The sequence below is a fragment of the Myotis yumanensis genome, unplaced genomic scaffold (genome assembly GCF_028538775.1).
Source record: "Myotis yumanensis isolate MYYU_CA2020_CCGP unplaced genomic scaffold, mMyoYum1.0.hap1 SCAF_7, whole genome shotgun sequence".
In the NCBI taxonomy this organism is placed as follows: Eukaryota; Metazoa; Chordata; class Mammalia; order Chiroptera; family Vespertilionidae; genus Myotis; species Myotis yumanensis.
In genome coordinates, this window is record NW_027223758.1 from 62348227 (window position 1) to 62363450 (window position 15224).

Sequence of the window (15224 nt, forward strand, 5' to 3'; positions counted from 1 at the left end):
GAAGGCCAAAGGTTTTTTCTTAGTCTTTCTTTTCTTAAGAATAACCAGCTTAAAATAGCCAATATCTCAAAAGGCATGTTTTTGGCTGGCAAACTGCTTTCCCTCATATATCAGTATGCTGAGGGGAGGAGAAATAAAATAGATAATGAAGAGGTATAGAAAACTGAAGTCAGACTCTAGGCAAGTGAAACAAAAGAACCTTTTGTACTTTCTTTTGCTTGTTGATCGCCAACAAAAATAGTCTCTCCATCCCACGTGACCTGAAATTGGGAATTGGGTGGAGAGTCTATTTGTAAATATTTTCCTCATTTCTGATCAGCTAAGTAATGGAAGGTGATGGCTCCCTTCTTCATCTCCAGTTCTGGGTAATGTTATGTTTCCCTTTCTTTATGCTGCTTCCCCGTCAATAACCTTTACCTAAGAGCTGTTTCCCAGCTGGTGGGCCAGGGTTTCACCTTTACAACTTCTCTGATCGTGATGTTTTGTTCTGGGTCCCCTCAGAGCTATTTGCTGGCAGGGATCTTGGGCAACTGTGTCCTGAGATACCTTCAGAGCATAATTGGGGACTTGAAAGAGGTATAAGTGTTTGTTGAGGTTCTGGGACTCAAAGGCTTTGGGTCACCTTAGGAGAAGTTGAACTCCTGAATAGTTGGCAGTTGTTCTCAAATATCTTGGCTCCAGACAGTTCCAGAAGGGAATTCCAGAAGGGAAACTGATAGTTTGATCTCTCTGAGGTCATCGTTGGCGGTGCTCTCAAAGTCAGAGGGACCGTTGCTTCCCAGAACAGATTTGATTTCCTTTTAACTGGTTTTGGTTCATTACTTCAGACTCTGAGAACCCACAGCAGGGAATATTTTGTTTGTTTCTCTTGGATTGACGGAGAATTCGCTGGAGATGAGGAACCCTGACTGGGTTACTTGCATGATACAGAAACACACAGAAGAATGCAGCCCCGTGCTTCTTGTTCTCTGGGTCTACACCACCTTTCCTTCCTGTCTCCTTCAGGAGGATTCATTGTCTTGCTGTTATTTCACTCTCAACAGAATTGTGTTCTCCTAGCTTGTCGATCTGGGTGGTTGAACTCTGGAGTGCTAGGGCTGTCATTTTATGTTGGCAACCCCATATTCCCAGACTCCTGCTCCTTCCTGAAAATGGGCCATGGGTGCAGTGCTCTGTGGTGAAGAAACTGCTCAGCTGCCCTCCACAGCTGTGTAACTCTGGGTGACATCTGACAGGGTTTGGCTTGAACTCATTCCATTAACCTCATATTTCCTGAGGTCAAACTCATTCTTTTTCTGGCGGCATTTGGCCTTTCTGGTAGGTTAGGCTAATTGTGCAGCTATTAAATAGTTTGTCTTTATTAATGCTTTTAATCAACGAAGCCAGGTAGCTCCTGATGACCCTGACTTCCACCCCTTTCCTTTGTGCAGCTCCTCGTATTCTCTAGAGCTCTCCCCTGCTTTAGCCCCTCGAAGGCAGACTGTGCAGATGGCAGTGCTCAGCGAAGGAAGTGCAGCTCTCTGTACACCTCAAATGCAGCTTGAGATTTCTCCATGTGCTAGGAGACTTCCCGAGGTCTATGTAAGTCATTATTAAAACCCCAAATGAAATAAGGACCTCAAAGAGTAAAATAAACCTAAGCAGCAAGAATCGATAGCTTAATTTAAAAGATATTTCTTTGTATGGCCCAGCCAGTATAAATGCCTTCATGTATATGAGGTCTTATGGCTCAAAGGGATGGGGACTTGGACTAAGGAATTCCTGAGATCCTACTGGTCTATTCATTTAAGAGACAACAAGTTTTTTCAAAGCACTGGGGAATTATGGCTTCAAATAATTAATTCCTATAGGGACTGTAGAATACTGTATCACCTTGTCTTCCATGTCAAATAAACAACTGTTTCTGTGTCATTATACTGTGGTTGTAAGTGCCTTTGCAAAGAAGCCTATAAATGCACAGCCTGCAGCAAGATCTCTCTCCAGGTACATACTGTGAGTGCTGGTGCCTTCCCAGCCTCTACTCCTTCAAGTGAATTTCTTCTGAATCAGGTGTTGTAGCCTAATTACAGGTTAATTTAAAACACAGTACCAAGTACACCTAAATATATGGCAGGAGACATTTCCTTTTCCCTGTTTCTACTTCTATTACATGTGCTTCCCTCTGAGTTCAAAATAGAAAGATATATTGCTGACATCTATGCTCCCCAAAGCAATTTTCCAGAGACAAATGTGCCTGGGAGAAAAGATGCAATAAAAAAAACCAAGAATGAGCAATGAGAATAAAAGCCCTTTTAAAAAAAGATGCTGCCCTAACCGGTTTGGCTCAGTGGATAGAGTGTCAGCCTACGGACTCAGGGGTCCCAGGTTCAATTCCGGTCAAGGGCATGTACCTTGGTTGCTGGCACATCCCCAGTAGTGGGTGTGCAGGAGGCAGCTGATCGATGTTTCTCTCTCATCGATGTTTCTAATTATCTGTCCCTCTCCCTTCCTCTCTGTAAAAAATCAATAAAATATATTAAAAAAAATAAATAAATAAAAATAAAAATCATCATAAAAAAATAAAAAAGGATGCTTAAACAGAATTAATTCATATTGACTTGAATAAAGAGATAAGTATTTCTCTTGTATATTCTTAGAGTGCTCATAAACTAGAATCAACTGTTTTCTTAACATGAGTTAATATATTTTCTAACTGGAAATATTATCTATTTTCAAGGACTGAAGCTACCCTGGAAAGGATAAAGGTGCTGTGCTGTTTTGGGTAGTCTATGCACAGTCCTGATATATCACTTCTTACTGCAAACAGTGGTTTAAATGGGAACTTTATTCATCTTGGTGAAAACAGGAAATGACTTAACTGTCCAAAAGTTGGGAAATCATTTTTTAAAAATCCTGGTACACTAATATAAGCCAGTGATTAAAATGATGATGTAAATCTGTATTTATCGGCATAAAAAGATAAATTATTGAGTGTGAAACAAAAGTTAGAGTGGTTTGTATTATATCCTGATTTTATAAATAATGAACCATATAATATATAAAAGTAAATAATATATTCTTCCAGGTAAAGATATATGCACATTAAAATGTTAACAGTGGTTGCTTTATGCTGATGAGATTATAGGGAACTTTAAAAAAAGACTTTATTCTGGAAAATTTTAAACATATGTACTGTATACTGTGTAATATAGTGAACCATCATGTACTCATAACCAGGCTGGTTTCATCACTACCTCACCTCCCCACCCCCCTGCCTGTATTATTTTGAAGGGAATCCCAGACATTTCTGTAAATATTTTCAGTATGTAACCTTTTTTTTACATAACAACAATTGCATTATCACATTGGTAGTAATGCTGTTATCATATTAATACCATCAAATATTCAGTGTGCAGATTTTAATGATCTCATGATTGCCATAAATGACTACTTTTTTGCATTTTTTATTGAAATCCAGTTGCTCGAATTAGGATGCAAATAAGTTTCATACACAATGATTAGTTGATAGGTCTTTAAGCCTCTCTTAAGCAATAGGTTCCTTCTCCATCTTTCCCTCATATAATCTCTTTTTTTAAGAAATTAGATCAATTGTCCTACAGAATTTAACATATGGATATTGCTGAGTTCCTTTTTATTGCTGAGTGGTATTCCATTACATATGTAAACCAGGATTCATTGATCCATTCACCTAACATTTGGGTCATTTTTTGTTTTTTAATATTTTTATTGATTTCAGAGAGGAAGCAAGAGAGAGAGAGAGTTAGAAACATCAATGATGAAAATTACCAATTGGGTACCCCACCCTGGGGATCGAGCCCACAACCAGGATATCGGCCCTGACCGGGAATCAAATGGTGACCTGGTTCATAGGTCGATGCCAACCACTGAGCAACGCCAGCTGGGTTTGGGTTGGTTGTGGGGGGTTTTTTGGCAATTACAAGTAAGATTGCTATGAGCATTCATGTATAAGTTTTGTGTGGGTAAATACTTACAAATGGAATGGCTGGCTTCTCTGATAGATAATGTTTAACTTTTTAAAAGACTGCCAAACTGTTTTCCAAAGTATTTTAGTATTTTACATTTCCATCCCCACTGTGGAGCTCCAGTTGATCCACATCCCCGCCGACTCTTGGTATGGTCAGTTGATAAAACTGTAACCATTCTATTAGGAATATAATGGTTATCTGCTTATGGCTGTTATTGTACATCTTCCTAATGACTAGTAATGTTTAATACCTTTTTATTTGCTTACTAGTGGCCCGGTGCATGAATTTGTGCACCTTGAAAGGAACTGTGGGACTGTGGGCTGTGAGGCTGCTGTAGGCACAGGGGCGGGTCTCAGCCCATCCTCCGTGCCCCCGCCCGGCCCCTCCCGCTGCAGCTCAGGTCCCCTGTCTGCCAGCAGCCCTGCTCCTGCCACCGCTGCTCCCACACGCTGACAGCGCAGAGCGATTGGAGCCCAGCGCCAGTCAGCGGGTACGAGTGGTGGCGGCTGCTCCAGTCGCCCCTCAGGGGCAGGGGGAGGTGGAGAAGCCCCTTCCTCCAGCTCCCTACACTTTTAACTTCATTATTGTTTTAAATTTCTTATTTCTCTCTTTACCTTCCCACATCCAATCAGTTGTCACATCTGCCAAGTGTCTTGCTACATTTCTCTTTCCATCTTTGTTTTCTACTTCCCTCAACTGCACCCAGATGAAGGCTCTCTCTTTGCTTAATATATTTTTATTGATTTCAGAGAGGAAGGGAGAGGGAGAGAGAGAAACATCAATGATAAGAGAGAATCATTGATTGACTGCCTCCCACATGCATCCACCCACCCCCCACTGTGGATCAAGCCCGCAACCCAGGCATGTGCCCGTGACCGGAATCAAACCTGGGACCCTTTGGTCCACAGGCCAATGCTCTATCCACTGAGCCAAACCAGCTAGGGCTGAAGGCTTTCTTAATCCCTGACCTGGACTTTGTGCACGCCTTCTGACTAACTTCTCTTCCTGTCTCCTCCTCCATTCATGCTCTATGTAGCGTGTTAGACTCTGTATTCTAATATTCAAGGTCATCCAGTAATTCCAACACTGTCCTCTTTACTGCAGCAAAAGAACAGCTACAGAGAGTGACCTCAAGTGTCACACGTGTCTCCCCCACGCCCATTCTGTATTCTGAGGGCAATGTTCTCTGATTGTGAGCAGTGTTCTGTAGAGGACTCCACCCCCACCCCCGCCTTCTAAATGGAGAGGTTTGCGGATCATTATCAAGAGTAAATACTTCCAAGTCCTAATAAACCTGGTCAGTTTACTAATCTGAATGATTCAGAAAATCAGGATCAAGAAATGGAAGTTACACAGCAACTACTGGCACCACTAAAACTCAACAAAAGATAGCCAAGCCAAGTCAATACTGGAACTGGGATGAAAGGAGAGAAGAAATGGACAGGGAGGACTTACAGCTTGTGCAGGAAATGGCTGGTCCATCACACAAGGAGAGAGGACAGCTGCAGCGAAGCACACTGTTTTATTTTTGTTGTGTGTAAAAGCATTACAGCCTCTAGTCCAGAATCATGATAATATTTATAGGCTTGGACTTTGTTTTTTTTTTCACGTATCACATTCCTGAGGAATCATTTATAAAACCTGCTTTTTCTCTAGGCTGTCAACTTTCAGAAAAACTGAACTTCAAAAAAGAATCTTTCAACTTTTCCCAAACAGAATCTTACACAATTCAAACCTTATGAAAATAAACACCCTGGCCTAGGGTTTACACTGAGGGATGACTTACGGAGATTGTGTGCTCTGAGAACATTTTGTCAGCGCGGAAACATGCAGCTGATGCTCCGAGCCTTTTCAGATGTTTGTATGTATATATATATTTGTCCTATTCTATGTCCTATGTAATGAATACTAATTCAACAGTGCTCCAAGGTGATCACCTTGGTACAAAATGCTATGGCCATTTTCCAGGACTGTTCCTTTGCCTAAGTACACTTAACCTTTCAGTAAGTTCCAAACAGTTCAGACCATAAGATCCCGAGCTCTTGTGTTTTCACAGTGCCATTTGCTTCCTCCTCTTTTTAAGGTGCCGGCCTCATGGTTATGACGTGGCTTTCTTCTCTGTCTGCCTTAAAGTGGAAGTGCTTCCTTTCTTATCACTGTTTGAAGCTGTATTGTATGGGACACCTCCCAGGCTGTAGAAGAGCAAGTCGGGTCCCCATCCTAGTACCTGGACCCTGAGTGTCCACTATGGTGAGCCACTAGGCAGGGGTTTCCCCCAATGCAGACTCCACGCAAGCTGTGCCCAGAGCCATGACTCCTTCCATCCTCATTAGTTCTTTCCATATTAGAAATAGCCATGTAGCTATATTGCATAGTAGTTACCAAGTTACTTTCCATATGCTTTTTATAGGTGAGGAAAGGAAGTCTTGGAGATATTAAATAAATGGACTAAGTTCACTAAACTAGAACACGGACTCTCAGATTTCAGAACTCTTTCCACCAGATGAGCAAAATGATGTCTGAGAAAACTGCAGTAATTCTGTTTTTTGAGAAATAGTTTGTTCTACTAAGTGAAATTTTGAATATTCTGAAGATAACAGAACCTGCTGCCTCTACGAAGCTATGTTCAAAAACTGACTCAAAAACATTGCTAAAAGTTTAAAATGAATAAGAGAGGAATCTCCTTGAGGCATTACTCAGGTTTTAACTTAATCTTGCATCCCTAACTGGTCTTGCTTATTGTCTATTGAGGAGAGAAGTGCAAGGCAGGAAAGAGGGAGGAAGAAGGGGAGAGCAAGGGAGTGCGCTGACAGGCCTCCCTTATATTCCCTTTTTTCTGTTTTTTCTTTGTTTTCAGACTTTCATTCTACTTTTGTGACTTAATGAATATCCTATGTATAAATATTTTCTGTAATTGGGGTACTTTTCATAGGACAAAATATGACACGAGGCTTGTAGAATAAGCCTTGTATTGCAGGACTAAAAGCCTAATGCTGTTTTGTTAACTTTAGAGTTAACAGTATAAGCATAGCATGAAGTTGATATTAGTATAGGTATTGATTTTGATATTGCCAAAAATACTGATCAGCAAACAATACTTGTCTTAGTTAACTAGATCAATAACTTGCATTAATCAGAATTATAATTTTGTCCAAAAATATTTCAGATGCAAATGCAAGAGTCTATATTGCAATACCTAACACACTCCGGAGGCACCTGAACTATTATTGATTTAAATAATTTAAATAATGATGTATCTTGACACTGTCATCCCTCCAAAACACCCTTTTTCAAGGAGTAAGTAACATTTGACTGGCAAGATTTGACCTAAATATATCAGAGTATTGGTAGTCATTGGGAACTACCCCTTCTATTTCTCACGTAAGAGTGACAAAGTAGAAGAAGCATTTTATTTACTTCCTTTTAATTATGACTAATGAAAGAACACAGCATGTCCAGAAGAGGAAAACACACACTTAACACTCTCATTTGCTACTGGATTAGAAGTGAACTTTTTTGAGAATGGCCTGCAAAGCTTTATATAGTTTTGCTGGTAGTACGAAATGGCAGAAGCAGGAACTACAGGAATTATTACAACCCTTTTATCTGCTCCATGATCAGATGAAGAGCCATTTATTTTGAATTTTGGATAATTGTCAATGACCTTAATTTTTATACTTGAGCTTTGGTGAATGGCCACACCACCCAACCTATAGAACTCATTAATACCTTTGAAATGAACTATTTTTGCCTTTTGTGGAAATGTGCTTCTACCAGGGCATTTCACGCTCTTTATGGTTCTTAGGTACCATCCAGTTGCATTGAAAGACTTTATCTTTGAAACTAATTTCCCTTCCATTTCTGACTTCTGGTTTCTTAGTAAAGTAATATTCTAATTAGCTGACTTTAAAAAAATCCTTATTTTAGAGTTAGCTTTCATGCCTTTTTCATGGGGGAGGGGGGAGAGAAAAGTAGCATAAGAGCTAATGTGGTACAGTGGGAAGAATACAGGCTTTGTGATCTATCAGAAAAATCAAGATGTCGTTCACAAAGAATCACCTGTGCCACTAATTGTTGAAGTGACCTTCAGCACATAATCTAAGTTTTCTGAGGAATAGTACAATGGTGATGATATAGCCATTCTGCCAGCTTCACAGGGTTAAGTGAGGATGGTGCCTATGAAAATCTTTGAAAACTGTCTAAAAAAAATATTTGTGATTTCCAGATTCTAGTGCCTTTTAAAAAAATTGATTTTTAGAAAGAGGGGAAGAGGAAGGGAAAGGGAGGGAGGAAGAGAAACATTGATGTGTGAGAGAAACATTGACCAGTTGCCTCCCATATGGGCCTATCTGGGGATCGAACCCTCAATCTAGGTATGTGCCTGATGGGGAATCAAAGCCACAACTTTTTTTGGTGTACAGGATGACACTCCACCCAGCTGAGCCACCTGGCCAGGGCTCTATTACCTTTTTAAAAGTTTATTTATTTTTTAATCGTTACTGTTGAGAGTATTACAGATATCACCCTTTTTTCACCCCATTGCCCCCCTCCATCTGGTTCCTGCCCCATCCTAGGCCTTTACCACCCTGTTGTCTGTGTCCATGGGTAATATGCATATAAGTTATTTGGCTAATCTCTTCCCACCCTCCTCCTCCCCTTCCCTCTGAGATTTGTCAGTCTATTCTGTTTCCATGCCTCTGGTTCTATCTTATTCATCAGTTTATTTTGTTCATTAGATTCCTTGTTCATTTATTTTTATTTTTAGATTCAATTATTGATATGTATGTATTGCCATTTTATTGTTCAGACTTTTTATCTTTTTTTTTCTTTCTCTTTTTAAAGAAGACCCTTTAACATTTCATATAATACTGGTGTGGTGGTATGAACTCCTTTAGCTTTTTCTTATCTGTGAAACTCTTTATCTGACCTTCAATTCTAAATGATAGCTTTGCTGGGTAGAGTATTCTTGGTTGTAGGTTCTTTGCTTTTCATCACTTCGAGTATTTCTTGCCACTCCCTTCTGGCCTGCAATGTTTCTGTTGAGAAATCAGCTGACAGCCTTATGGTTGCTCCCTGGTAACTAACTACTTTTCTCTTGCTGTTTTTAAGATTCTCTCTTTGTCTTTAACCTTTGGCATATAATTATGATGTGTTTTGGTGTGGTCCTCTTTGGGTTCCTCTTGTTTGGGACTCTGTGCTTCCTGGACTTGTATGTCTATTTCTTTTACCAGGTAGGGGAAGTTTTCTTATCATTTTTTAAAATAGGTTTTCAACTTCTTGCTCCCTCTCTTTTCCTTCTGGCACCTCCATGATGCTAATGTTGGTACGCTTGAAGTTGTCCCAGAGGCTCCTTACACTGTCTTCATATTTTTGGATTCTTTTTTTCTTTTTGCTCTTCTGATTGGGTATTTTTTGCTTCCTCATACTCCAAATTATGGATTTGATTCTGAGTCCTTTGCTCTACTGTTGATTCCCTGTAAATTATTCTTCATTTTAGTTAGTGTATCCTTCGTTTCTGACTGTTCCTTTTTTATGTTGTTGATGTTCTCACTAAGTTCCTTGCGCATCCTTATAAATATTGTTTTGAACTCTGTACCTGGTAGTTTGCTTGCTTACAATTCATTTAGTTCCTTTCCCGGAGATTTCTTCTATGCTTTCATTTGCAACATACTTCTTTGACTGCATTTTGACTGCTTTCCTATGTTTGTTTTTATGTATTAGAGCTGCTATGCCTCCTGAAATTAGTAGATTGGCCTTGTTTAATAGGTGTTTTGTAGGGTTCAGTCTCCCCAGTCACCTGTGCTGGGCACTCTAGATGGGTCCCTGTATGGTCTGTGTGCCTCTATTGCCTTTTTCTAAAGACACCTTTTTTTAAAGATAACACTCACATATCTGATTATAGATAACAATCCTGTATTATAAATTTCAAAGTTGCTAAGAAACTAGATGAAATGATAATTATGCAATATCCAAGAGCATTAGCTAACACTACAGTGATAATCATATTGCAATATTTAAATTATCAAGTCAACATCTTAAACTTATACAATGTTATGTCAATTATATCTCAATAATACATTTTTAAAAATTCATGTGCCTACATTTTACCAATTTAAAGTGTATAATTCAATGGCTTTTAAAATAGTCATAAATATATACGACCACCCTGGCTGGTTTGGCTCAGTTCATAGAGCGTGGGCCTGTGGACTAAAGGGTCCCAGGTTCAATTCTGGTCAAGGGTACATGCCTGGGTTGCGGGCTCGATCCCCAGTGTGGGGTGTGCAGGAGGCAGCCAATCAATGATTCTCATCGTTGATTTTCAATCTCTCTCTCCCTTTCCCTTCCTCTCTGAAATCAATAAAATATATTTAAAAAAATAAAAATAAATACATATGCCAAAACCGGTTTGGCTCAGTGGATAGAGCGTCGGCCTGCGGACTGAAAGGTCCCAGGTTCGATTCCGGTCAAGGGCATGTACCTGGGTTGCGGGCACATCCCCAGTGGGAGATGTGCAGGAGGCAGCCGATCGATGTTACTCTCTCATCGATGTTTCTGGCTCTCTATCTCTCTCCCTTCCTCTCTGTAAAAAATCAATAAAATATATTTTTAAAAATAAATAAATAAATACATACATACATATATACAACTATCAGCAGTCAGTTTAGATTATCTTTATTCTCTAAAAACAAAACTTACACATCCTTTAGTTATCACCTTCCTGGAACCCTCCATTACCTTTTTAACTTTTACTTTGTGTTTTTTTTTTCAGAGACTGTCGTGTAATTTTTAAAAATTAAATTAAGTTAAAATAAGATTACTTGCGGATGACATTAAAATACTGTTTCCTAGGAAGAGTGTCTCTTAGGGCTTTTTAGTTAATGCTCCATGTGTATTGGTAGGATAAGGGGTAGCAAGCTAAGTGTTAGTAAATGATATTACAAAGAAGATTACAATCCCCAGTCCAGTTCTATTTTAAGAACCAGAAAACACGAGTACTCACTGTCATTAGTGAAGTCCTGGTGCCATTGCGCAGCTTGTTGCAGTGGGATAGATCTGTGGGAAGCCTGGGGAGGAACGGTGAGCTGATGTTTGGGCCAAGAAGTTGGGTGAGAACTTTTCCCTTTACTCAGAGGCACGAGGTTCCAAACCCAAGGAAATCCATATTATCAGGAAGCTGATTTTACTTTTCCTTAACCTTTTAAACATGAGCTTGATTTCATTCAGCCGAGCAATGAAGTGAGGAAGGGAGGGAAGGAGGTGGGGGACAGAGTTATACCTGAAGCCCCTCTCCTTTCCACAAACATTACGTGGAGCTGGTGAAGCATGGTGACAATCTGCGTGTGCTGTCAACTGAGGAAAAGGAACTCAACCTTGGCCTCCCTTTTGTTCCAGGTCGCCAGATCCCACCCTTGGACCCCCAAGAAAATGGGAACACTGGAGCAATCAAACTTGTGAAGCAAACCGCACCAGCCAGTCGGCGGTGCTGCTGACCGGGCCCACGGCCCCCTGTACTTGAAGAAGCCAGAGCCACCTCCCTGTGCACTGCTGATGGACCCCATTCTCGGTGGCCTGGCACCTCACTTAGAGAGAAGTGAGCACGTTGGCTTGGCATCCTGGAAGGGCTGCAGGGAATGGGACAGGAAATGTCCCTGGAAAAGTATTTGCAAAAACTCTGGAAAAAATACACCACCTTTCATGCATGAAATGCACATGGGAGAAAATGGATTTTAGATAATAAGTATAGTTGAGTTTTTGTTAAAAACCTTAAAATATTCTCAATTTGTACAAACATCATACTGGCTTATTACGTGTGTGAGATTCTAAAAGTGATGTTCCACTCTGATTTCCTGTGTTCCCTAGCCAAATCCCAGTACCGTCTTCAGTGCCATTGCCTTTGTGAACTAGCCAGCCTTCACCGAAAGGCTAACTTAATTTTATTTAATTTACCTTTTAGTGGAGTATAATTGGATGATCACTGAAGCTGTAGATTTGAGCTGTTATAGAAGTGGGAAAGATGTATTAGAAACTGTTGCCTGCATCTCTGACTTCTATTTGATGAACTTCTTTCTAAGTTTTAGTCATCTGTAAACAAACAAATCAACTCTGACTAAAATACTGCATGTAATTTTGGGATTAGGAAGCGTGGTTTGGAAGAGTCACTTAAGGACTTACTGTATAAGCAGTGACAGGTGTAGGATGTAAATATTACTCCAGAGGTCACTTGGCATGCATCACCTCCATGGCCATAAATTCCTACTCTCTTACAGAGGTTTAACACTACAGAGTGTTATCTTACTAATAGAATATGTCATGGCATCATCTCTAGGGGGGGAAATTAACTGAAGGATAATAAAGGGCAAACTTTTAATAATAGCAATTATTAAAAGGTTACACGAAAGCCAGCCTAGGGAAGTACCAGCCCCTTAAGATTCTAGATCCCAATTGCAAAATTGGAGAAAACATTTTAGAAGATGCCAAGCTTGGGGAAGTAGGTATTAGGGCTTAAGAGGGGTCCAACTCCAGAATGCCAATTAACAGAATGTAGGCTTTGATTAAAAGAACAAACAAACACCTTTCTTTTCAAGTTCCCTGTCTGCTCAATTAATTAAAGATTTCGGAATCCAAAGGTACTAAAGGGAGAAAAGTCATGAAGAGGAAGAAAAGCTATTTCCATTCCAAATTCGAATTCTGTTACCATTCTAATTTTCATAAAAACCTAGGCTCCAGAAGCAGTTGGTTTCCTATTAGGACTTATACTGGGTGGTGATTGTTAAAGGATATTCAGATCAGGGCCTTCTGTGGGAGCTAGAAACTGTGCAATAGTCTCAGAAATAGTTAATTGTGCAGTGTGGTCTATGAACATACAAGGGCCAGCAAACATGTATTGAAAACCTACAGTGTAAAAGCCAGGAGAGAGGTCATGAGCTGATTAAAGACTTCGAACTTTGAGTCTCTCAGTGTGAGCAGCCACGTCACAGTCCTGTCACTTCGGTGTCCCCCGCGCTATGATGCATAGAGACACCAGTGCCGCCATAGCCAAAAAGGAAGAGTCCTTGAGAGACCAGGGCCAAGTTTACACTTCATGTGGATGGTAATCAAGACAGTAGGCGGAAATCAGAGATTAAGGTGTGTGTGTTGTTTTTTTAACGCAAGGATATGTCTGTTTGATGTTCTTCACCCAGCTTGGAAGAGTAGTTTGACAATCTTAGAAAGTGAAGGCTGTAAACACTTATTTTGGGTTCAAAAGTGCCTCCTAGCTCTCCCAGACAGGTACCTCAAAAAACGTTAGCAAGCAGCACTTGGGTGACCTCACAGGGCCTTTGCAGAGGTTTTTAGGGTTTTTCTCTACATTGTCAGCATTACTGGTTACATGATTCTGCTTGCAGGCCAAGCAATTACTATGTTCTTTCCAAAGTTAAAAAAAAATTGGAATGAAAATTGAAATGCTCTCTTTCCAGGTTGCATGCAGGCTTATTTTAGAACTGTCCTCGACAACCTGGGTTTATCTCTAGACAGCCTCTCGGGTTGCCTAGCTAAGGTGGTACGCATCCCAGCTGAGTTACACAGCTTTGGTCTGGGTCTTTAGTGGTTGCATTTTGCATAAAATGGTTGGTCTTACCCTCATGTAGTGAGCTGCCTACAAACGAGGCCACAGTTTTATTTCAGAAGCACATGAGGGTGTGAAACCCCTCTTTTACCTTTCTGTACTGCCTTAAATATTCCAGCCAGTCAGATGACTAGATATAATCACTACTTGGAGTAATTGGTGAAGGAGGTAGTGGCATTGGGGCACAGAAGCCTTTGCATAAATGTGGAGTCGTGTCTGAAGGTAGATACTCGAGCCTTGTCCAGGCTTTCTTACCTTCTTTCTGCCTTGAGATTACTTCCTGGCTGTTCTTATAATGGAACTATAGCCAAGAAATATTATGTAAAGTCCTGGAAATTGCTATTGCTCCAAAATGACAAGTAGTTTCATGTGATGTAACAATATTCTTCACATAATTTTCCAAAATTTTCTTCTTTTCCTCTATCTCCCCCCCCTTTCATGTGTGCTATAATGTGTATTTGTGTAAATATGATTTCATGTTTGTTATGCCAACATATAACCCATTCTTCTGGCTGAGTTTGGCTCACGACTGTGTTATATCATGTAGGCGTGGGTCCTCCCTGGGATTGTCTCCCAATGGAAAGGCCTCAGATGGCAGTGGAGTCGTGCAAGCATTTGATGTAGGTGCACAATTGACTTGCCATTTCATGGTTGAAAATGGTACACTGGGGTGCTGAACATGACGTTACCTTGTAGATAATAGAAGGCTGGAGACTTAGAACTAACCCTTAGCCAATAAAATGGCTGTGCCCCAATGAGAACTGAATTCCTTTTCTGGGAAGGTTTAGATAACTGAAATGCTTTCTCTAAGATTGTGGCATGTGACGGCTGCATTGAGCTCCTTACCAGGGACTCCACTTCCATTGCTCTGCAATGTTCATGGGGAGTTGAGTAATGAGCCAGCTTATAAACGAAAGGGCTCTGAGCTATATTCAGACCTGTTAGGTGTCTAGTTTATTCTTTGTACCATAATTGTTGAAACCAGACCCAGTGATCCTATGCCAGTGTTCTGTTGTGTAAACGCTCCTTTTTCTCATGTTTTTGTAAAGAGCTTCTGTCTGGGCTGGACCCAGTTCTCACATATAGAAGATGCCACTGTAGACAGTTAGGACCTTTCCACCTTGTATTCATCCCATAGTAAAGCATTGCCCTCAACATTGCCCAATTGTATCTGTTGTTTTGGGTTTAACAACACTGATTCATACTAATAAATATTTTACGTTTTATCATGTGTGTCTTTTTCTTATTATCATGTTCAGTAGAATAACTTTTAAAAATTACAGTCACCTCAGCATAAAGAATGGCGATTTCCCAGAGAAACTTGTGTATCTGTACACATGAAGACACAGTTAAAGATGTCCTCTGGCACTGTGCAATAGCAAAACGTCTTCCCTAAGGGAATCGCTAATAAAATGTGGCACAGCCACAGGATAAAAACGATAGGGTAATGTAAATGGGTGCAAAAGCTATCATGCATCAACATGTGTCTCAAAACAGAATGTGAGCCCTGGCTGGGTAGCTCAGTTGCTTAGAGCATCATCACAATACTCCAAGTTGTGGGTTCAATCCCTGGTCAGGGCACATACAGGAATCAACCATAAGTGGAACAACAAATTGATCTCTCTCTTTTT

The 15224-nt window shown here is 40.3% G+C and overlaps 1 protein-coding gene across 1 annotated transcript in view; it reads left to right on the forward strand.

The window, feature by feature from the left end:
• The window catches only part of RAB31 (RAB31, member RAS oncogene family), a 121295-nt gene extending 106476 nt beyond the window's left edge, over positions 1–14819 (forward strand). Inside the window, exon 7 of the mRNA XM_070420667.1 lies at positions 11379–14819. Coding sequence (XP_070276768.1) covers positions 11379–11476 — 98 coding nt within the window. The 3' untranslated portion in view covers positions 11477–14819. The remainder of the gene's footprint in view (positions 1–11378) is intronic.
• The last annotated feature ends 405 nt before the right edge of the window (positions 14820–15224 follow it).